The sequence below is a fragment of the Patiria miniata genome, unplaced genomic scaffold (genome assembly GCF_015706575.1).
Source record: "Patiria miniata isolate m_02_andy unplaced genomic scaffold, ASM1570657v1 HiC_scaffold_10, whole genome shotgun sequence".
In the NCBI taxonomy this organism is placed as follows: Eukaryota; Metazoa; Echinodermata; class Asteroidea; order Valvatida; family Asterinidae; genus Patiria; species Patiria miniata.
Window position 1 is genome coordinate 12,418,121 of NW_024037048.1, and position 24,681 is coordinate 12,442,801.

The window sequence follows — 24,681 nt, forward strand, 5'->3', positions numbered from 1 at the left end:
CACTCGTGTAAAATTATAGAATACTGAGTGCAGACTGTGAAATTGATAATGAAAATAGCAGTCAACACGTCCGCTAAGACTGTCGAGTCAAGATTAAAACATTAAACCTAATGTACTTCATGAGGGTAAAGAGGGAGGCTGAACGCGTATCGCCGAACCCACTTTATTATTCTACTGCAAAGTGTATGCAAGCTTCTGCGAGTATTATTTACGAAGAGCTGTTTGAATAATGGGGTCCCTCTACTGCTGGCAGCTTGTTTTTTACTTAGCTGCATTGAAGAGGGAAGATGTGACAACAACAACAAAAATACCGAATTTCGCTAACGGAAAACGGTAATGATCACATAATTGCTTGAAGAGCAGCAGGCAGTTTGAATAAAGGCACAATCTTTCGAATGTGGTCCACAACATGCCTGCAAGAGTCGAATAGACCCCGTAAACGAGAACCGTAAAACACATCTGAAGGGACGAGTTGCACACGGCCACAGTCAGCTGTTGAACAACTCCCTCGGAGACAATGGACAGTGTACATACACAAGTAATGCACACATGTACAATGTACATGAAAAATTAGCGATCTCAGTACAGCAAGAAACACCGCCGCACGGCTAAGCACAGCGCGGCGTGTCCCATTGTCCTTGAGTCACCCAACCGTGATTAATGTAGAGGGTTACAGAGATCACGGCTCGCAACTGAACGAAGACGGACGTTTCATTAACGTGCCCGCCTGGCAATACATTGTACATGTACGTGTATAAAACGTATACAGTGTACATTGTACATGTATGACCGATAATAAAGCCGAGAACAATTGCAAGGCTTGTAATGAGTGGGCCGAAAAACCGAGTCCTCACCCCGGTAGCGTATGCCGCGGTGGGATCGGTGCAATAAACTCGCCCGGATTAGAAAAAATAATAAAGACGTTCCCGCCTGAGAAATGGACACCACTTTGTCCGCTGTCGATGTGTTTCACATTTGATCCAACGGAGGTATGGGGAACACCTTGTCCTTGTTAGATATGGAGCCCGTCCTGCGCTTGATTTGAAAATTTTTGTGATCGGGCGGAGGGGGGCTCATCGGCGGAGGGTAATTAAATAAGTACATGTACCCGTGTAATGTCCCTCTGCAGCAAACGGAATTTCGTTTCCGCGATGGACAGCCATTGTAACCGGTCTGATTCTCCGTCATTATCGGATGAATCAGCCGAATGCGAAGGCCAAAATGACCCCGATGACTGAGAGCCGTCTGGAGGGGCTAGTTGTACAGAACCACGCGGTGGTGGCTGGGCAACACCCTCGGAGATAATATACATAATATTATGCAGATGGAGAAGACTAAACACAAGCGGGAATCCTGGCGCACGGCTAACTGTGTGCGGTAGGTCCCGTTGTCTCCGGACCACGCGACCGCGGTCCACGGCCGGCGAATGTGAAGTCCTGTTCGCCGTAGGCCGGGCTTCCGGTATGGCGCGCAACCATGTGTGGTATACATGTACATGTATGAACATGCGTTTTTTTCATTTTTGTACATGTACCTCGTTGCGCTTGGGCGACGCAATCGTGACCAATGAATGACGACTATGAAGCATTCACTGCAGATAAAGACTCCAGGAGCACGGCTAACTGTGCGGTAAGTCCCTTTGTTCACGGGTCACCCAAGCGTGACCGGTGACTGAAGACTGCAATGCGGGCCCAACGACCGATGGTTGTGGGCCGTAGTCCACCGCTGCAGGGGGCCCCCCAATAGGGCCCGCCCGGCGGCCTGCCGACATAGCCGATAGCGTATCGGAATCGACTGAAAAGCCTGCAGGAAATCTGCTCTAGAAACCGCGTCCTCCCCCGGGAGCGTTTGCCCCGGCGGGACCGGTCAGAGGAGTTGTCAGAACCCGAAGAAGAACGGTGCGATCGACGTGCAGCCTTCTTCTTCTTATTCTTCTTTTTAGAAGAACGGCCCCGAGGTGTGTCCGAGGAGAAATCGGAAAACACCTGGGGCACCGGGACCCCCGAACAACGGAAAAAATCCGATGACGAGAGTAGTCCCTCTGAGCGAGCTAGCACGGGGGCCGTCGGCCCGGGATCCCCCGGGGCGACCGGCTCCGTATCGCTCATAATGCACCCGGCCGACAGCGCCTCAGGCCCCGTGGGCTGAGCGAGCGCTGGACGGACCGGTAGCCCGTGCAATAGCCCATCCCGACAACCAGTGGTGTTCGGCACCGTGTCGGGAGGGCACGGGTGACTAGAGCCCACCGAAGTGTGACGGCTAGTCCCCTCGGGCTGCCCCGTGATCGGGGGAGGGCTAGGTGCCAAAGCGGCGCTCGTTGCCGAGCCACGCTTGCCCTGACGGCCCTTCTTAGGCTTTGCTCCGGCACAGGAGATATGTTTTAGGGGAACCTTGCCGGAGTGTGCCTTTAGTTTGGGTGTTCCGCCCGAGTTGACCGGAGAAGGTGACCGAGGTCCCCTTAACTGATCGGCGGAACTGCCAACTCCCCCAGCCGACTGTGGCTGAGGGTGCCGGACGAGAGACTGCTGCCGCGGTAACGACGGAGCGTTAACGGCAGAGTCCCCCGAGAACTCGGTCCGTCCCGTGGGAGAACTATTCCCTCCGGTTAGTGACAGATCGGCCCTCCCCAAACGCTTCATATTTATGAAATAAATGAAACCAAGAAAATGATGAAACTCTACAAACTAATGATTACTAACTCTTTTATTAAATACTTCTCTTAAACGCAAAAAAGGGTAGTAAATGACGAGGCAAACAGCGAGCTATTTCACGCACGTCCTACCCGACCTGCCGCTAAGAGAAAAGAGGACGCTCACGAGGCACGCATGCCGCGGGGTGTTATGGGTAGGGCGCCAGAGGGCGCTATTGTATATAACTCTTAGCGAAAATACCTGCCGGTAGGGGGAATATGCATAAGTAGTGTTGCTCTACAGGTAAGTAGAGTGAAGTAGACTTTTTTTTTTTTTTTTAATGAGCCCATAGACGAATACACAAAATGCTTGCATGTTTATAACAGAAAAGGTATGCCAGGGATAAGCAGGGCTAGCGAAAGCACTGGAAGAATCACTTTGTGTAAGAGCAGGCCAAAGTGTCCATGTTAAATTTTGCCGCAAGAACTGCAAACTGATTTGTATAGGAAGCTGCAATAAAAATAGGGCTGATGAGAGGGGATTAAGTGACTGTCGCGTATGGAGGGGGTTTTTTCCCCCTACTTTTTTTCTTCAAAACTCGGCTGATGACGCTTGCAGATTATGCTTTGATCTCCTTAAAACTCTCAAAAATATCCTTCAGAGTAGAGTTTGAGATAACCTCAGTCAGGCCATAAAGCTTGAGAATTCTGCACCCACTTACTATCACGACTGACATGAACATTTTACCAGAAATTTGGATAATCAAGACAAAAACAAGAGAAAACGGTAGTAACGTTAGACCATACAGGGACATCGACATCGTGCATGAGCTGCCAGGCTGGTTATTAGTCTGCTCCCTTATATATTGTGCTAATTAAAAAGCATTTACAGGTTCCAGATACACGACCATCCTTCCCTCAGTCTGGCTTCCAGACACAATTACAAAATTACAACATCATCTGCAAATGGTGCCCGACTATGAAAGTTAGTGTAAAATATATGGGAGCCCAGAGGCCACATACAGCTTATTCTTGACTGAACCCCATCTAAAAACACATTAAAATTGTGCAGCAGCAGGATTCCAGTCAAACCAGCGAGTTTGGCTGTTTTGAGACATCATATTACATTGATTTTTTTCCTTTTAAGTTTGCCGACGCGCACGGACACGCATGCATACCAGAAACCGAGATTTTTTTGGGCCTAATACGAAGTAGCTGCAAGACGGGATGCAACACACAGCGCTGTGGCTGCCGAAAACAAGGTTTGGAGTGTTCTCAGAATGTGCATGCTGCAAAGGTATCTGCTCCAATGTGACACTGCCTGATGGTGAAGACGAGGATGGATTGGAAGGACCAACTGAAGTTTAAACAGGAACACGGGGAGAACCAGGGCGCCAACAGCCTAACTGAATTTTTGTACTTATTTTAAATTATATATCCAAAACTGCGACATATAGGCTCAACATTGTTATTGTTTTTTTTCCCTAAGGAGAAAAGTTTGAAGATTTCAAACCCCCCCCCCCCCCAAAAAAAAACTTGGGAATAAGTTAAAGAGGTTGCAACATTTTAATGTTCCTATCTCGGACATTTTTTTTCCTGAGGAGCAAACTTAGAAGATTTGTTCCCTTTCGTTTTCTTTTCTTTTTTTCGTTGTAAAAAAGTTAAACAAGTTAAAAGGTTGAAAAAAAAAAAAAGCTGGGGAACAAGTTTAGAGGTTGCAACATTTCATTTATCTGAAAGTTTTTTTCCTTCCTAAGGAGCAAACTTGGCAGATTTGTTCTTTTTCTTTTCTTTTTTTCACTGGAAAACAAGAGGGACACGTTTTTAACACTATTTATTTTTAATTCTCTGAATTTTTTTCCTTTCCAAGGAGCAAACTTAACTTTGAAGATTATTCCTTTTGTTGTTAACTTTTTTGCTCAGTTAAAAAAACTTGGGAACAAGTAAAGAGGTTGCGAGTGTATTCAGAGACTGGACAACCGGTAATCATACCTAAGACTGGGGGGGGGGGTCAAAGTGGAATAGCGACTGGAACTCGAAATGCATGTAAGCAACAACAACATCAAAAATTCTTTTCTTAGTGTACCTTTTGTCTTATGATTGTATTTTAAATTACTATATCACTATTGAAAAAAATGGAACTCAATTATTTGTTTACATTGTCTGTTTTTGGCTGTTAAATTCCTCTTCTCAAAAGGTCCTCAGTTCAGCGAACTTTTCACGCATCGATTTACATCATCTAATCCAATTAATATAGTTATCTTAATTTCAGCTTTTTAGGTTGTACACATTTCCATCAATTTCAGGTTGTTCTACAGTCCTTGGGTTGCAACAGTTCTCATCTGCCATGCATTCCAAGCAATTTTAATAGCAATCCTGATAATTAAATGAGTATTCTCTGAGATCAACTGATGCACCCTCTCAATTAGCAAGTTGGCAAATACATGTACATGTAATGTGTTTACAACACTGCACATTTTGATTATGAAGTGTTTAAAATCTGAACAGAAATAGACATCCTTAGCCTCACCTGCTCTTGCTGTGCGACCAACTCGGTGTACATAGTCCTTGGGTGATGTAGGAACATTGTGATTAATAACTAACTCCACTGTTGGTATATCTAGCCCCCTACTCGCGACATCGGTGGCGACCAAAACACGAACTTGATTGGACTTGAACATTGCTAACGATGCTAATCTTGTTCTCTGTTATCAAAAACAATATATTCATATCATTCTTTTTCTTAATATCTATTCAAATTTATTAAAATGATTTGTCTGCCTCTAAAAATAAAGTTCCCTGCAATAAATATACCATGTTTGTAATATATGTAGGGGTATGTGATTTATGATTATATTAGTGATAATGTTAATGCATGACTGCAATGTTGTTATGTATTATAGACACTTTTGGGAGTTAATCGTGTATGATAACATTGAAGTATTTTGATGTGGCCAACCGCACATGCGTGTTAGCTCTCTCTCTCTCCACGTTTTTTGGGGCGAAAGTTGAGAAAGTTCTAGTTCAAAGATTCCGTTTGAAGTCGAGGTGTTTTCCTCATTTCAAGTTCATCATGCATGAAGGTGACTTGTCCGCATTTGATTCAGGATCAGTTTGGTGCAGGTATGAGAGTTTGAAAACTTTCATTAAAGAGTTTTTGCTCGCTTATTGTGATGAGTTCATGATTTGTTTTGACTCACACACCGTGAAACTTCTCTGTATGTACATGTATTGTTCACGCGATACGTTGATTTGCATGTACATAGGTTATACCGTACCGTTGCTAAGGACCGCCGTGTCCGCTAGCATCGAGGGAGTCGAGAGAGAGCAGCGCATGGTATTGGGTCCGGTCTGGGGGATGGATTGATTGATTTATACTGAAGATTTGGATCTGGATTTTTGGAGAAATATCTTCTTGGATTTGTAGGGGGAGTTTTACAGGGAGTGTATACCAGGATTTCTACATTGAAACTGAGGGTTTCTACAGAGATACATGCCAGGATTTAGATCATCTCAGGATTGGACATTAGGATTATTCAAGTAGTTTGTATTGTGACTGCCAGGATTCAATTTGTTTTTAGGGAATATTTTGAGTGATAATTTGTCATTCCTATTTGTAACTTATTATCAGAGACCATTTTAATGTCAAGGGATTTCCACACATAATAAATTTCAAATAAATAAATTGTGAGCTGCAATATTTGAGTCACTGGATCACTTTATTTGGAGTTGACTGCCAATTATTCACCAGGGCACACACCCTACCCCAGTTTGATAGCACACGCTCAAACTACCCCAGGGAACGCACCACTAGGTGCGCCCTTACATATACAACTATGTATACATGTGCATGTACTATGCTCTGCTCAATATACTCCAGGAAAAAAAATGACTTAATGAACCTCGACAAAGTATCTATGTTGTTTCAACACTGGTAGCCAACAATTTCTTAGGGGAAAGGCCTAGGGCCCATACTTTCTTGTAGGTTTTTTTGTAGGGGGATCCCCCCCCCCCCCCCACACAGAAGTGTGGATGGGGTCTACGAACCAATACTTACCTTTAGAGCAATCTACTTATGCATATTCCCTAGACCGGCAGAGTTTTATACAATAGCGCCCTCTGGTGTCCTACCCATAATGCCCCGTGGCATGCGTGCCTCGTGAGCATAGGAGGGAGGGATGGTTTACAGGTAAGTATTCGTTTGTAGACCCAATCAACACTTCTGCAGGGGGGAGGGGGTGGGGGGGGGTGGGGGGGGGGGGGGTGGGGGGGGGGGGGGTGAGTCTACGTCACTCAACTTACCTGTAGAACAATCTTCCTTTGCATAGACTAGCACCGTCCAGGCAATGGGTCATGCGAGATGCTACTGTGCTTTCACAGGGGCACGTAACATGACAAGTAAACCCCAGATGGGCAAAGCATTACGACATTAGTACATATAGACACTATTATATGTACAGACTTCAAAAAAAGAATCAGAGTTAGGAGACACCAATTCTAGGGAGGTCTCTGGTCTGAAAATGTTGCCCTCAGCACTGCTTTCCCATGCTCTGTGCATGCGGACTGATCCCACGGCCTCTGCCGTTGATACGTCCGTGGTTTCATGGATGACCATAACCGACCATCAGGCAATCTTGCAATACATGTCGTGAGAGGCCTGCCGGTATGGCAGGGTTGTTATGACAAAAACGTGTCAGGAGAAGCCTGCCGGTATGGCAGGGTTGTTGTGACAAATACATGCAACTGCAAATGACCGATTCAAAGCGCCCCTGTGCAGCTGATGTATGACATCAAAGTCATGATTGGCACCAAAATTCTCCATCAGGAATGGACAAGAATGATTTGATGCCTGGAACAAAGACGTCCGGAGGCAAAGAGGACTCCGACAGTCTTAGTTTAAAAAATCTTCCTTAGGGATCGAACGGGCACACAGGTTCCCACCAGATAGGGTCCGTCTCTATTATAAAGAAAGCAGTTCTTTACTACATGTACATCTAGAAGTAACAACTGCTAACAAAAAGGCAATCTTTGGGACAATTGAAACAGATGTGAAATTGTCCACTGGTTTAAATAAATATAAAGATCTCAATAACGTGGATAAGAAAGGCGTTGAAGAGGTCTCCTTAATTTAAGAGCAGACTGGGAGTTCGACTGTCTAACACAAAGTAATCTACTGTCGTGTTAGAAGTCCCCCAAGTGCAAGCTGCAAAAGCCACAGCTTGTTTGAGAAAGGTCAGATATGCAGAGGAATTGCGTGACAGCACCCAGCACATCAGGAGAAATTCCTGCAGAGCATCAGGAGAAATTCCTGCGGAGCTGGGTGAAGGAAACCCAAGCTGAGCTGGAACAAAATATTGTTCTCCTCGGAAGTACCACTAACTGGTGAACCAAGGGAATGGTTATAGCCCCAGGAAACCAATCAATGGGACCAACAAGGAGTTAAGAGGAGGCCCTTGTCATCCTTCTACTCCAGTTGATTCAGTACCCGAGGGATGAGAGGGAACGGCAGGAAGGCGTAGGCAAGCAGCCCGTCCGTCTCCATCACCAGTGTATTCGTCTGCCACGTGCAGGGGTCAGGAATCCTAGCGCAGTAGACCTGAAATCTGTGATTTATCCGGTGATTAATCCGTGAAACAAGCAGATTGACATGTGGTTAGTTGCTCAGCAGCTACCACTGTTGGGAGGATCCACCACTCCTAAAGGTCGGTTTTCACGGGGCACGCGAACGATTTGCGAAGGATGCGAATGTCGAAAAAAATGGCAAAGTCCAACATTCGTATTTTATGCTGCAAAGGATCGCCAAACCATCGCGGGGGTTCGGAAGCATCGTCAATTATTCGCAGGCGTCGTTTTTAGTTCGGCGGGAGTTTCAAAATTTTTTTTGAATTTCTTGCGAAAGTTTCCAGCATCCCAGGTCGTGTTTTGCTCGTGATTTGTTCTCAAAAATGTCTTAAAAGCTTTGTCATATGTGCAGGACCTACTCACGACGTGCGCGATGTTTGCAAACTCTTCGTAAATCCCCAAACAGACCCCGACAATTTGGAGAGTGTCTCACGCTAGAAGCGATTATTTGTCGACCTTTCCGCAAACTTTTTGCGTACTTCTTGAGACATTCTCACGAACGTTTGGTGCACGTTTGGCGGCAAATCCACACCACGTTTGACCTATATAAAGCGCACGACTATTTCGCGCATTTGCTACTCTGTGTGAATTCTGTATTGTAGGCAAGTAGGCTATGTTGGCCTATACTATAGCCTCATAGGTTAAACAGTGGGTGGTTTATTTACTTCATTTGACTTCGACTCAAGACAACAACATGCCGCCCATGGGAGGAAAGAGTTGTGGCCGAGGTGTTGGATTGACCAAGAAGAGGAAGACAAACCCCCTGCCAGGGGAGATGGAAGGTGTGCAAGAGGCCCATAGTTCCCAGGAGGAGCGATCAGAAGAACCCGTGGAGTCCCAGCATTACTCGCATTAAGTCGCGTGTTCTTCGTTTATGTGGACTGGCCGTAGTTCAGTCACGGTACACACGACATTCGCACATACGTTGTGAGAACTTCGAGTAAACTGCGCAAGAATGGTTTACGACTCCATTGTCGGGAGACATTCGGAGAAAAACTTCTCCGAATGTTGGACTTCGCAAATCGTTCGCGTGCCCCGTGAAAACCGACGTTAAGGAGGGCATTAGAAGCGACGTTCTCCTTGCTTGGGAGGTGGACCGTCGAAAGCACGAAACTGTGGCGCAAACACCAATGGGGGATTTCTCATGTGAGAGTACACAGTTGAGCAGGCTGCGTGCCCTCCTGGTCGTCGATGTAAGCCACAACCGTGTCATTGTCACATCAAACCAGGATCATCTGGCACGTCACTGATTTTAGAAAATAACATCAGAGTTTCTCGGAGACTGCCAATATCTTAAGTACGTTAATGGAACTTGAGTGATGCTCACACAGGGCCTCACCAACCCGCCACTAGATGCGGGTGGTGGGTAGTCAACTGCCAGAGAAACGCGTCTGCCATGACAGTTAGCGAAGGCTGCGATCTATGAGAGGCACACCCTTGTGTGGTTGGCAATGTCGAACCACCACTGGCGGCACTGCACAAGTCAGGGCACGGCGTGCACTGGATTCAGTGATGACTGGGCCAGTACAAGGAAAATAGGTGAATTATGCAACCACTCTCCGTTTCCGCAGCGCAGCCCAATCGCCTTTACTATCTGAGCAGAGTCCAGGAGTGAGGTGGAAATGGCTGAATGGGGACACCACGAATTTGCAGCAGGAATCTTTGTTTGAAACCGCAAAATTCCCAGTGCTCTGGCCTGATAAGTTGCAGTTGTAAAAGTCGACTATTAAAATCTCATAAACATCTCCCCGAGGGAAAAACGTGAGGGGCGCAACACTGTGTTGGTCCACTGGTATTGATGTCAGCCACAAAGTCTCGACAACGAGCTCCCACGAGACAGACAGGTGGAGGTCGTCATGAGTCACTTATGGTAGTCATCGAAACAAATGAAGCCGAATCGGAGCCGTTGCTGCCAGTGAAGAACTTAGCCAATGTGGCGTGGCGCACCGAAAATGCTGATAGCGCGGCCACACAAAACTACCACGGCAAATCTTCAAGAGGTATGCAGCTGAGAAAACTGAAATCTGCCAACAGAAAATGGTAATGATCACATTCTTGCTTGAAGAGCAGCAGGCATTTTGGATGCAGGCACAATCTTGCGAATGTGGTCCACACAAGCCTGATCTACAGAAGCATCACAACAACCAGTCGCTGATGTTATGTTCAGGCTGGGGTTCATTGTTAAGAGCAGCTGCCATCAGATGAACCATCCTAATACAAGGGTCGAATTAACTCCGTAAATGAGAACCGTCTAGCACACCTGGAGGGACGAGTTGCACACGGCCACAGTCAGTGGTGGAACAACTCCCTCGGAGACAATGGACATTACATGCACATGTACACTGTACATGTACAATGTATATGTACATGTGCATGAAAACTGTAGCGATTTCAGTTCAGGCAGAAACACCGGCGCACGGCTAAGCACGTGCACGGCATGTCCCTTTGTCCTCGAGCCACTCAACCATTACTAATGTAGAGGGCTACAGAGCATGGCTCGCAACCCAACTCAGACAGGCCGTTTCATTAATGGTGCCCGACAATATAGGGCCGACAATGGAGTCGACAATGAAGCTGAGAACAATTGCAAGGCTTGCAATGAGTGGGCTCAAAAGACCGATTCCTCATCTCGGTAGCATTTGGGGCAGTGGGATCGGTGCGACAAATCGCCCCAATAAGAAAAATGCATGATAGTCGAACCGCTTTATTCTTCTCTCCCGAAGATTATTGTAGCCCCGGGGTACACCCGATGAAACTTCGGGGGTGACGCCTGGGGCATCAGAACGGCCGGCTCCGTGTCGCTCATAGCATTCCCAGCCACCAGCGCCTCAAACCCATGGGCTGAGCAAACGCTGGTCAGTCCGGTAGCCCGTAAAATAGCCCGTCCTAGCACTCAGAGGTGCTCAACACTGTGCCGGGAGGACAAAGGTGACTGGAGTCCACTGAAGCGTGGCGACTAGTCCCCTCAAGCTGCCCTGTGTTCAGGGAAAGGCCGGAGGGTATAGCGGCGCTCGCACCCGAGCCACACTTACCCTGTCTGCCCTTTATAGGTTTTTGCTCCGGCACAGGAGATATGTTTTGGAGGAACCTTGCCGGAGCGTACCTATTGTTTGGGTGTTCCGCTTGGGCTGACCGGAGAAGGCCACTGAGGTCCCCTTAACTGGCCAGCAGAACTGCCAATGCCCGCAGCCAGCAGTGGCCGGGGGTGCTGGACAAGGGACCAGCTGCGGCAACGGCGCAAGCGTTAACGGTGTAGTCCCCAAGAACTTGGCCGTCCCATGTGAGAGGAATTCCCCCAGGTGTGTGACAGGCCGGTTCTCCCCAAACAATTCATTCCTTATCAAATGGACATGATGAATAAATAAAGAAGACGATGGAAAACTCTACAAGTTGTTGTTTAAGTCTTTATTTTATCAATAAACTTCTCAAGCGAAAAAGGGTAGCAAAACAGACGAGAAATACAGAGCGTATTTTAAACACGTCCTACCCAATCTGCCACTAAGAGCAAGCCCTTCTTCTCCCGTAACCTGAGCCACAGCAGTCAGAAAGTCAAAGAAGCTGTCTACACCACCTTCATTCATCCATCTGTCGAATTTGCAGCAGCTTCATGGGATCCACATACCCAACGGAATACCAAGAAGCTTGAGCAAGTCCAACGAAGCTAGGCTCGTTTCGTCATGGGCGATCACAGAAGAACAAGCAGTGTTACAGCCATGTTAGAACATCTTGACTGGCCCTCACTACAGGAATCGCCTGCAAATGATGAACAAGGTCAGATATAACTTGGTCGACATCCCTTGCAGCAGCCATCTTACTCATTTATCTACACCTTCCAGAGGACACAGTTCCAGATTCACTTTCTCACACACCAGATCTTCAGTGTATGCTAGCTCATACTTCCCACGTACCATCCGGGACTGAACCACCTCCCAGTTGATCCTGCTGCATACCCATCCCTCCACGCCTTCTAATTTGCGCTGAGAGACCTCCGCTTAAATTGACCTATCGTGTCAGAATCGCGTTAGAATCGCGTCAACGCAGCTTGTGAAATATTGTCCAATTACATGATATACAAATATACGCAGAACGCGCAAAATCTGAGACAAACAAAGCTTAGTGTACAAAAATTCATAGGGTTGTCCAAGGGGCGTGGCTACCTTCCAAACGGCGATAGGTCAATTAACCTCAGATTTTTTACTTGCACCTGTATATATACAGCACTGTACCCGAGCACAAGTTTCTGTTGTCCTTAGACAATGCATGCGCCCAACGCAGTGCGTTTATCTTCAACCATATTAAAGCAGCACTGACAAGGAAGAAGAAGAAAAAGAGGACGCTCACGAGGCACGCATGCCACGGGGCATTATGGGTAGGACACCAGAGGGTGCTATTGTATGAAACTCTTAGCGGAAATACCTGCCGGTCTAGGGAATATGCATAAGTAGATTGCTCTGCAGGTAAGCTGAGTGACGTAGACTGGCATTATAACTGTTATGGGGTAGTAGATCTAGGTACAAATTTACATAAATGGCTCTAAATAATGAAAGGTTTGCAGAAACACCATGTGCGAATAATTTCTCAACTAAGAGAATGGTTCTGAAAAGAACCAGAGGTATAAACTCGACGTTCCGGTCAGTATGCTCTGACCGTCTTCAGGGATCGTCGAGTTTATACCTCTGGTTCTTTTCAGAACCATTCTCTTAGTTGAGAAATTATTCGCACATGGTGTTTCCGCAAACCTTTCATTATTTAGTATTTCCACCATGCAAAGCCTCAAATCTTACTTATAAATGGCTCTGAAAAGCTCAATTGCACACAATGACAATGAGTGTTACAATACCTGCTTTACTAGTGAATGAAGGCTGACACAAGGCAGACCCATCTCTCTCAGCATGATGGCCAACAAATGGCAATTCCTCAGACAGAAAAAAACACCATTTTTACGTTATCATTTACATCAGTGAAGGGCAAAACCCAATATTGAATTTACATCATCCGGATGAAAATCTTATGAAAAGTTTGGTTGCAGTACCTGCTGCTATATCAAATTCGAACCAGCCAGCTGACCCTGGCAACCTCAGTGGTCGAGTGGTAAGACGTCTGCACTAGTAAGCAGGTCATAGGTTCGAGTCTCACCTGAGTAGGCTGTGATTTTTTTCACAATCATTTTGGACAACACTGAGTATACAGTGTTTATTTTTTTATTTATTTTTTTAATAAAAACATTTAAAAATCCTGAAACTTGGTAGGAATGTTGGTTGCACTGCGGCCACCTATTACAGAGCATCTTACTCAAATTTTGTCATAATGTGATGTGACGTCACACTGAAGGTGCTTTTTCAAATTTGCCAATATCCACAGAACATGCCCAATCTGATTCTAACTTGGTATATACCTAGACTGGGATGTGTCATAGATGAAAATTGAAGTGACGTCATGATGACATCATCACATGTCATGTGACATCACATTAATCCTCCAGCCATTTTAACAGTCACAGGCAGTCAAAAAATCAATCCACTTCCCCTGCCATGTCAACAGACAAAGCAGGAAAGTTGAAGGCACAGCCGGCTCATCAATTACCCACAGTCAAAGCATACACATGTAGCTGTATCAAGTTACATAAACAGTCATAGCCCATTAATCCTGCTTTGTGTAGGCTGGGAAGTCTTAACTGTTGAAAACAGTCACTTGATTGATGTTGACTGCAGTGTTAAAGGTGCTTTTTCAAAGTTGGATTTTTACATGACCATATATTATGGTCTGTGACTAGCACCTCACACAAGCAAAGATCATGTTACGACCCATAATGTAACAATTGACCCGTAATGTAATATTTACAGACCCATGATGTAATTAAAATAGGCACATAACGTAATGTAAACTCCTAAAATTAAACGAGCTTCACAGAAGTGAAGTTTGATTGGTATTCTACCGAGCCGTATAACGGCACAGAGGGATTACATGAGATTGCGTTGACCGCGCCTTCAGACTTGAAAGTTGGCTCGTGAACTCATGTAAAATCAAGCCAAAAACTAACACTATCAATTGTTTTGATCCTATTACCGGGTGGGAGTCATTAATGACGACTAGGGAGGGCACGTAATCCAGCTCGCTAGAATCCAAATCAAACTTCACTTCTGTGAAGCTTGTTGAATTTTAGGATTCCACCTCACCTGGTATTACCTCACTCCGTGATCACATAGATCTTTAAAGCAATGTGTGAACAAGCCATGATCGCGTATTGCAATAGCACACACACACGCATGTTAACGTTACATACGAAGTGTGGACATTCCCTTGGTTTCGTGTACTTAAGAAAAACCAGTGAAAAAAAATCTTTTTTTCTCAAACTGTGGAAACTCTTTAAACCCAATTTTTTTTTCTATGATCCCCTTTAGTGTTTCTCTTCATTTTGCCACGGATAAACCTAACCCAAAAATGCCTCTAAACCTGTTTTCTAGAAACACTGTGTGGACTTGCCCAAGTCCCCACAACGTCGCCTCTACCTGGTTTATGTGGACCTCTTTTGTTCGGAAGTCCACACAGTGAATGCAATGCCTACCCACACACACCCTAACACAGGCATAGAAGTGGGGTATTTCCTTTGTTCTCGTGTACTTAAATTTTGCAATGTCGCACACTAATTTCAAAATGCTCTTATTTTAACCAGAATTAATTTCCTGGGCTGAAATTCAGATTTAATATCCCTTTTCTAAAACTCTTACATTTGCGACGGATCAACTCACCTTGGAAATTCCTAGTTTTTGAGTAAAATCTATATATCTATTTCGTGAAAAACTTATGGGGTACCAAAACGGTACCCCGCAAGTTGGTGGGCATTCCTTGTGGGGTACCTCCCATTGTTCCTGTACCCCATAAGGCAGTGTTTATACGTTCACCCACACCGGGTTCGTGCTATCATCCGGAAAAAGTTCCGCACGCTACAAGTTGATCCTTTGACCAGCCACATCTTCAACAACGATTCAACTCCCCTCGTTGCTTTCAGACGTGACCGGTTCATTGGACAGACTTTAATCCGATCAATGCTCTTACCAGTCTCCGATGTTAACGACATCAACACCGGCACCACAGTTTGCAATCGCACACGCTGTAATATGTGCAGGTCCATCCACAATCCACGCAAGATCGACGGTCCCAAAGGCAGTTATATACCCAGGGGACAATTCACTTGCGTATCCACCAACCTGGTGTATTGTATCTCCCGCAAACTATGCAGTGTCCACTACATCGGCGAAATGAAGCGTCGTTTGGCTGACATATACTGAGCACCTTCTAAGTGTCCGACTCAATCTCCCCGGACACCCTGTGGCACGCCACTTCTCCAAGCCACCACACACGTGTGACGACATGCGCGTGTGTGTCCTGACCATGACAACATCGAACGCCCAGTGCTTGGAGATGGAACAACGCATCATCTACAAGCTTGGAACACTCACGCCAGGCAGTTTGAATGTGGATTTTTCTGCATTCAAACAGACATAGCTCTGATGAAGGCCCAGCGGGGCCGAAAATTCAGCCAGAACAATTCCCGGTGAGCACTGCTTTAACTTTTGTTTTCATCACTTATACTTTTTTTTCAGTGCTAAGCAGTTCCGCTTCATTTTTCACCCACACCCACTTACACAGGCAGAGAAGAGGGGTACTTCCTTTGTTCTCGCGTACTAAATTTTTGCAATGTCACGCACTAATTTCAAAATGCTCTTATTTTAACCGGAATTAATTTTCTGGGCTGAAATTCTGACTTAATATCCCTTTTCTAAAAACTCTTCCGTTTGCAACAGATCAACTCACCTTGGAAATTCCTAGTTTTTGAGTAAAATCCATATATCTATTTCGTGAAAAACTTGTGGGGTACCAAAACGGTACCCCGCAAGTTGGCGGGCATTCCTTGTGGGGTACCTTCCATTGTTCCAGTACCCCATAAGGCAGTGTTTATACATCCCCACCCAGTGGCGTCGCCAAGGGGGGGCCAGGGGGGGCACGTGCCCCCCCTGGAAAACCTAGTGCCCCCCCGAGTGCCCCCCCCATCTGAGATTTGGGTTGGTAAAAAAAAATATATATATTTTGTTATATTCAACTCCCATCATCTGAGTTGGTTAAATAGCAATTTCTGGAGATATCTTCAGATCGAATTTAGCATCAAATGTGGCACCATTTTGCATCTAGCCCATCCTCCATATGCGAAAATTTTCCAAAGGGGAGGGGGGCACCCCCTCCCCTTAGACCCCTCCCCCAGGACGGCGATCCGTATCCACCTAAGTGCCCCCCATCAAATGCTGGTGCCCCCCCCCCCCTGTGCCCCCCCAGACTGAAAAGTCTGGTGATGCCACTGTCCCCACCCATCCACGGAAGGACAAGGCGGAAACAGTATGCCCCTTCGGCTTCGCCGCGGGGCATAAAAATACACATTTCAGTTATTACATTTTAGGTCGATGTTTGCGGGATTATTTTTATTACAGTATACGTTGATATTACATTATGGGTCGATCTGACATTTTGGGTCATACAGAGAAGGCAAGTTGGATGAACACTGATTCAACATTTGATTGGCAATAACATAATAAATGTCATTGAACTATAGTCTTGGGTGTGTGCAAAGTCCACTTTTGTGAAATTTTCCCTGCTCATTCAAATCCACGAGTCTATTTTAGGAAAGATTTAAAACAGTCATCAAAGAAATTGACTTACTTGCATGTACTGGTGAATATAATGATGGATTTCTCTTTGCTCTCTGAACAAAATGTATGCACAATATGCATGAGGTAGGCATCCTTGACCTGTGCTGGCGTGATGCAATAACGCTGATCCAGCTGCTCAACTGTGACAACACTACAAATATTAAACCATCAAAAATATTTCCTTTATGGATATCCAGTTCCCACAACAAGCCTCACTGCCTCTTAGGATTAGCAGTGTACAGAAAAACGAGGGTAAATAATAGAAAAAAACAATAGTGTTAACAGATTAATGGCAATGAAAAACAACCATGTCACACAAAAAATCACAACAGGTCAAGAAGAAGGTAGACATCTTTTCAATTGCTCTGCTGCGGAATCAATCAAAACAGTAACTATTTGCAGCCAGTTTCACGTAACAACCACTGATCTACTCACGGTGTTTTAGAAATCCAGAAGAATGGTTTGCTCAAAGAGACTTTCTGTAGTTCCTTCATTGTGTCAGTGATGGTGGCACTAAAGAGCAACGTTTGCCGTTCTGCTGAAATATTTTCAAATATGACCTCCAGATCTGGACCAAAGTTGCCTTCTAATAACCTGTCTGCCTCATCTAGAACCTGAAACAAGAGTTTAGCAGGTACATGTGTTCACAACAAGGTACAGCAATGTGTTGTACAGCTGTACTGAAAAGTCATTATTTTCTTCATCCAAACTGATGATTTACTTCACTCCTTAGGGCAAATAACAAACTCATGCAGATGAAATGTCAAATGAATCTTTTTTCTGGATTTACATTTTGCAACATGTGTCCGACACCATTGGACTTCGTCACACAACTAATGACCCGGTGGGCTGGTCACAAGATAGATGGCTAGGAATGGCCGGTCCCATGAATGAGATATGTTAAAAAGTAGCCCGCCCTTCTTGTTGAGGGATGGCTGTTCTATTCTTTCCCAGATGGCTTCCCCGATGCCTCTTTTAAGCCAGCTAGTGCTCCTCTTGTCTAGGATCACAACTTTCTCACTACCGAAACTATGGCCAGATTCTTTTATATGCATCGGTACCAGGAGCTTCCCCACTTACAGAACCCCTTCCCCACTTACATGAAGTGATTACCAACAGAGGCAAACATATGGAGAGATGGGTAAAACACTACAGCAAGCTCTATTCCAGAGAGAACACTGATACCCACTCGGCCCTTGATGCCATCGATTGCCTGCCCACCATGGACGAACTAGACACAGAGCCAACACTGGAAGATCTCAGCAAGGCCATTGACAGCTTGGCTTCTGGAAAAGCTCCTGGTAATGATGGGATCCCACCAGACCAGATCAAGTGCTGCAAAAGTACACTTCTGCACCCCTTACATGACATCCTCTGCAAGTGCTGGAGCGAGGGATCCGTACCACAGGACATGCACGATGCCAAGATTGCCACTCTTTACAAGAAAATGGGTGAATGAAGCAATTACAATAACTACAGGGGCATCTCCCACCTTGGCATCGTTGGCAAACTATTTGCATGTGTTGTCTTGATTCAGCTTCAGAAGTTAGTGGGACCCTTTACCACGAGTCACAATGCAAAAGACCTTGGTGGACATGATCTTCTCCTTCCGACAGCTTCAGGAGAAGCACAGGGAACAGCAAAAGCCCCTGTACATTGCTTTCATAGACCACACCAAGGCATTCGATCTGGTCAGCAGAGATGGCCTCTTCCAAATTCTCCCAATGATTGGCTGTCCCCAAAAGCTACTCAGCTTGATCAAATCCTTCCATGAGAACATGAGAGGAACAGTCCAGTATGACGGAAGTTCATTGGAATCCTTCAATATCACGCAGTGGCGTCAAACAGGGCTGTGTTCTGGCCCCAACCCTCTTTGTTATGTTTTTTTCCCTGCTTCTGAAGCATGCTTTTGGGTTGTTGACGGAGGGAATCTACCTTCACACTAGGTCTGACGGACGACTGTTCAACCTTGCACACCTCAGAGCCAAAACCAAAGTGTGTGAGACCCTCATCAGGGACACGCTGTTTGCAGATGATGTTGCAGTCGCAACGCACACTGAGCAACAACTCCAGTATCTGATGGACTGCTTTCCCCTTGCTTGAAAAGACTTCCGAATGACCATCAGTTTGGAGAAGATGAATGTGTTGGGTCAGGACGTGGAAGCTCCACCAGTCATTACCATCGACAACTATGAATTGGATGTTGTTCACCAGTTTCCATACCTAGGGTCCACCATCAGCGACAACCTCTCCCTGGATGTTGAAATAAAAAAATATATTGGGAATGGTGCATCCACTCTCACTCGGCTCACCAAACATGTTTGGGAGAACACAAAATCACAAGCAAGACCAAGACAGCGGTGTACAACGCCTGCATTGTCGGCACTCTTCTCTATGGAAGCGAGACCTGGACAACATATCCCAAACAAGAGCTTCAAACAACAGCTTCATCGGAGCTGGGAGTTGGACTGGCAGTTTGAATGCAGAAAATTCCACATTCAAACCGCTGACGTGAGCGTTGCAAGCTTGTAGTGGATGCAGTGTTCAGTTCCATCTCCAAGCACTGGGCTTTCGATGTTGTCATGGTCAGGACACACACAGGCATGTCGTCACACGTGTGAAGAGGCTTGGAGAAGTGGCGCACCACAGGGTGTCCGGGTAGATTAAGTCGGACACTTCGAAGGTGCTCAGTATATCGGTCAGCCAAACGATGCTTCGTTCGAATTTTCCCGATGTAGTGAACACCACTACAATACCAACCTTGTGTATTTTGCTGCCCAAGTACGAGTACCGTCATTTTGAGTACGAGTACTTCGACATTCGAATACGAGTACGAGCTCTCTAAAAAAAAGTAACGAGTACTGTGAACGAGTACAACAACACTGCAAGCTACCCAGAGACAAGTCGTACATGTGGCCGCTGTGGCAGAGACTGTAATTCCAGCATTGGCGTCATCAGTACAACCGACGCAGTTCCAACTCCAGCTGCAGTGCAACAAACATCTTTGTTATATGATACCTCTGTCTTGAATACTGCATTTTCATTGGCCTAGAATGATCACGTGTTTAATTTTATAGAGTCATAGCACACTCCCTGTGACGTGATCTCACAGGGAGTGTGCAATGACTTTCTGCGTACGGTGCGTACGGTGCGTACGGTACATACGCGTATACACGTAAAATGCAACGAACTTGCAGACTATCAGCTGTTTCGAGCACGCGACATGCATGTGAGTTGCCGTTAGATTGTCATGATTGTTGTGTTAACTGCTGTTTGTTTTCGTGATTTCTACATCAAAATCGAAAAAATCCAAGACATAGGTATAACAAAACAATTGTTGACTAGTGTGATATGGGATATGATGTTTTGAACAACCTCGGAGCGCATATGCGCCCCTCAGGTGTTCAAAACGTCATATCCCACATCACACACCAGTCAACAATTGATAAAGGGCGCATCACCCATTGTCGATTCCCGACCGACTGAGGCTGGCGACGACGATGACTCCCAGTTTGTAAACTAAGGGGTGATGTGACCTAAATTGTAAGTATTGGTCCGTGTGGGTTGGTTTCCTGTAGACATCAGTAGTGACGGTGCCATCACTGTTGACAATAACCATGCAGTCCAAAAGGCAAGCTTGTTCTCTTTGCACTGTTCTTGAGTGAATTTGATGTTTTCATCTGTACTACTGATGTGTTCGAAGAAATCGTCCGGTTTCTGCTTCTGGATTATGACGAAGGTATCATCGACGTATCTTAGCCAAAGTCTTGGAATATTGCCAGTGCAGCTATTCAGTGCCATTTGTTTAAAAAGATTTCCATGCAAAGATGCATCACAATAGGCGAACTGGGAGAGCCCATTGCACATCCATGTTGTTGTTTGTACAAATTTCCCAGCGTGGGAGAAACATGTGGTTTTCAGGCAGATATCTACTAGTTTAGTGATTTTGTTACACTCCAGCCGTTTCTAACAGCTTGGATTGCAGCATTAGGTAGGATACTCATGAAAAGTGCTTTGACATCATACGATGTTATTGTCTTGTCTTGTAGCTTGATATCCTTTATCTGTTTATCCGTTGTAAAATCTTTGGTAATTTGATGTGGTGTGGAGACTTACCATCTAAGGGTCTTAGAATATGTGCCGCATGTTTAGCAAGATTGTAAGTTACAGATGCAATACTGCTCACAATTGGCCTTAATGGTATACGATCAGGCTTATGGATCTTCAGTAGCCCATAAAATGCTGGGATCGACGATTCAGTGGGAGAATCGAATTTCCTCTTTTGATCAATTGTCAAGTTTCTGTTAGAGTAGAACTTGTTGGTGAAATCAGTTATTACCTTTCTGTAGCCACTGGTAGGATTATGACCCACCTATTTGTATGTTTTGCTTGTCTTTGGGTAAATCCTTGCATTTGCCATTGTAGTCTTGTTGTTCAGTTCAACCACACATTTGCCTTTGTCCGCAAGAACAATCCCGATGATCGGTATTTTCTCAGGGATGACTGCCTAATTCAATCCTTTAGCAAGAACCGACAAGGCCTGGTGTGAAAGAGTATGGTCTGAAAGATTCTTGAACCATTTACTAGTACAGGAAGTGGAGGCACATTCTTTCAAAACCCTCCAGTTTGCTTTAGACACATTCAGTTTTGTGAATTTTTCACGATGGTGAATCTTGGTTTTCTTGTGTTGAGCTACATGTAACTGCGCATGTCTGGTGAACTAGGTGACCCATTCGAAGGTATTTTCCGTCAACATCATTGATAATTTTGCTGATTATTGGTTGCGATTTTGTTTAACTACCTGGGACCAGGTACCGGACCAGGTACTGGACCAGGCCATTCAAGGCATTCCTAGCCATCTATCATGCGATGGTTTCGGATGCAACGTCACAAGTTGCAAAACATGAGTCCAAAAAGATTCATTTGATATTTCATCTTACACTACTGGATGTTTGAGAATGTACATTATTAAACTCATGCAGATGTTCCTTTTTTGAGTCAAGTTGGATCCAAACCAACTCGGAATCAAATCAACTCTTACAGCATCTTACCTTTACATAATTTGAATTGTTTTATTTTTTTCAACTGGAGTCAGGCATATTTTTTTTTAATGCCTCTTTGATTTAGCACAAATCAATAAGCAAACTTTATGGAGATAGTTTCAAAGAGCAACAACTTCATGGGCTCAAGAGTAGTACATAAATTAAATCCCTCAACAGTTGAATGTTGGGCTACGTGCATTACATGTACAGCCATGGGCGTCGCCAGGATTTTTTTCTAGAGGGGGGAAAAGTACATTTTCCCCAAAAAATCCCTGTACTTTTTCCAGGATATTCTTGATGTATCATTTTTCGAGGGTGGGCAGGGACATTCCCCCCCCCCCCCAACCGTTAAATTAACAGCAATGTGACTTTACACCTCTTTTTCTTTTTTGTTTCTTTTTTTGCTTTTCGGGGGGGGGGGGCAAACACCCCCCTCCTTGCCCCCCTCCCCCCTCGCAATGCACAATAAAGGATGGACATTATAAATCTTGGAAAAAAAAAATTCAGGTGTATTTTTTACATGAACACAAATGCCCCGCAACCATGACTGTTCCCATGACATGACACCACTCTTTTAACATCAACTTACATGTACCTGGGTCACATGGAACATTACTCGACATGTTATTATTTTCTGTAGGATATGAATTAATCCCTATGATCTCAGAATACATGGTGTTCTTTTTTTTCTTTTTTTTTTGGCTTTTCTGTTGGGAAGACATTGTATGTGATTTAAAAGAGTGAGTGAATGTGAAGAAATCCTGTACAAACAAGCTTAATTTAAAAAAAAACACAGATGTACATAAAACGAAATAAAAGATCACATTTCTATTTTATACAAAACAAGATTTTTAATTGTTCTAGCCACTGTGACCTTGACCTTTGACCCTTTCAGCCCCAAATGCAAATGTTTTTAGGATTACCAAGAGCAATCCATAAACCAAATTTGAAGTTCATATGCAAAGTATTTCTCAAGTTATCGCGCTGACAATATTTCTACTGTTTTAGCCACAGTGACCTTGAACCTTTCGCCCCAATTGCAATAGGCTTCTTGGGACTACCAAGAGCAATTCACAACCAAATTTGAAGTTCATATGTAAGGCCAAAAAAAAAATAAGTCGGTCTCTGGTCAGCGCGCGCGTCGATTTTAACCATGCGTGTCGATCTTTTTTTTTTTCAAAATGTTCCGCGGTAGCTCCAACAGCGCCCTCTATTTCTGCACCTCCTCAATTTTTTTTCCACGGAGCACCAAGGAATGGGAAATTGCACCAAGGCAAATGATCGAAAGCACCAAGGCAAATTATGGAGGACACCAATGTACACGAGGACACCAAAAAAGCAAAATAGTACCCACCTTGTATGTACAATTCAAGCTTGAAGGAAAAAAAAAAAAGCCAAAAAAAAAAAAAGCCGCGTGGCCGCGTCAATTCCGGAACTTTGGTCTGACCAGAGACCGAATATTTTTTTTTTTTGGCCTAAAGTATTTTTCAAGCTATTGCGCTGATACGATTTCTATTGTTTTAGCCACTGTGACCTTGACCTTTGACCTTTGACCTTTCGGCCCCAATTGCAATAGGCTTCTTGGGACTACCAAGAGCAATCCACAACCGAATTTGAAGTTCATATGTAAAGTATTTTTCAAGTTATTGCGCTGATATGATTTCTATTGTTTTAGCCACTGTGACCTTGACCCTTGACCTTCCAGCCCGAATTGAAATAGGCTTCTTAGGACTACCAAGAGCAATCCACAAACCGAATTTGTAGTTCATTTGTTAACTATTTCTCTCAAGTTATTGCCCTGACAAGATTTCTATTGTTTTAGCCAGATGACTCAGATGACTCAGTTTTTCATACACTTCATCCAATTAAGCTGAAAAGGTAAATGTAGACTGTTCCCCTCCCAAAAAAAAATAGGGCTCCCATTTAAAACCCTTGATTGGCTCACCTCTTCGCGCACAGCATGATTGTTTATTTTTGAATGGCTGTTCAATTGTGCATGGACACCGGTCATTCAACACATAATCGTGACATTATCAAGAAACTCGCGCTTATCTTATCACAAAAAGTACAAAAATCACCAGTGTCTCCATGAAAGCAACTGTCAAGCATTTCAACTGCATAGGCATGATAGGTTGTAAATATTGAACAGCAATATCTCTTTTTTTATTGATATTTGCCACAGATACTTTCAAATTCAGCAAAAATCGAAGATCATTACCTCTAAAATTCCCAATTCGCGGCCAGGCTATTGCCATTTTCCAATAGGCTGGTTGCGGGCAAATATTACCATTGTGATTTTGAATCAAAGAGGCCGGATTCAGACCTATTGACGTCATGCATAAATTTGCATGTATTACACAGATTTCCGTGTAATGTATGGAAGATTCACCGCTAATTACTGGACCCCATTTGTGAAGTCCGAAGGGCAATGAGGTCAGGGAACCAGACCAAGGTACATGTAATCAATATAAACATATATGGCTTGAAATCAAAGGCATAACCACTCTAATTCATTCTTACAAGGAACTTGATTTTGCTAAGGTCACAAGTGTCGGTGCTCTTGATGTGGTCAGCCAGCCGCCCAGGAGTTGAGATAACAACATGAGGCCTCTTAGACAATTCCAGACCCTGTCGAATCATATCTGATCAAAGGAAGGTGAGATGACAAGAAAAGGGTAAACAGAGT

General features: G+C 44.7%; 1 protein-coding gene across 1 annotated transcript in view; it reads right to left on the bottom strand.

Annotated features, from left to right (window-relative positions):
* The window catches only part of LOC119738416 (probable ATP-dependent RNA helicase DDX49), a 59,906-nt gene that overhangs the window by 15,085 nt on the left and 20,140 nt on the right, over positions 1-24,681 (bottom strand). The window contains exons 3-7 of the mRNA XM_038213311.1: positions 24,516-24,637; positions 17,389-17,567; positions 16,964-17,104; positions 13,092-13,167; positions 5,160-5,334 (exon numbers count right to left, since the gene is read on the bottom strand). Coding sequence (XP_038069239.1) covers positions 5,160-5,334; positions 13,092-13,167; positions 16,964-17,104; positions 17,389-17,567; positions 24,516-24,635 — 691 coding nt within the window. The 5' untranslated portion in view covers positions 24,636-24,637. The remainder of the gene's footprint in view (positions 1-5,159; positions 5,335-13,091; positions 13,168-16,963; positions 17,105-17,388; positions 17,568-24,515; positions 24,638-24,681) is intronic.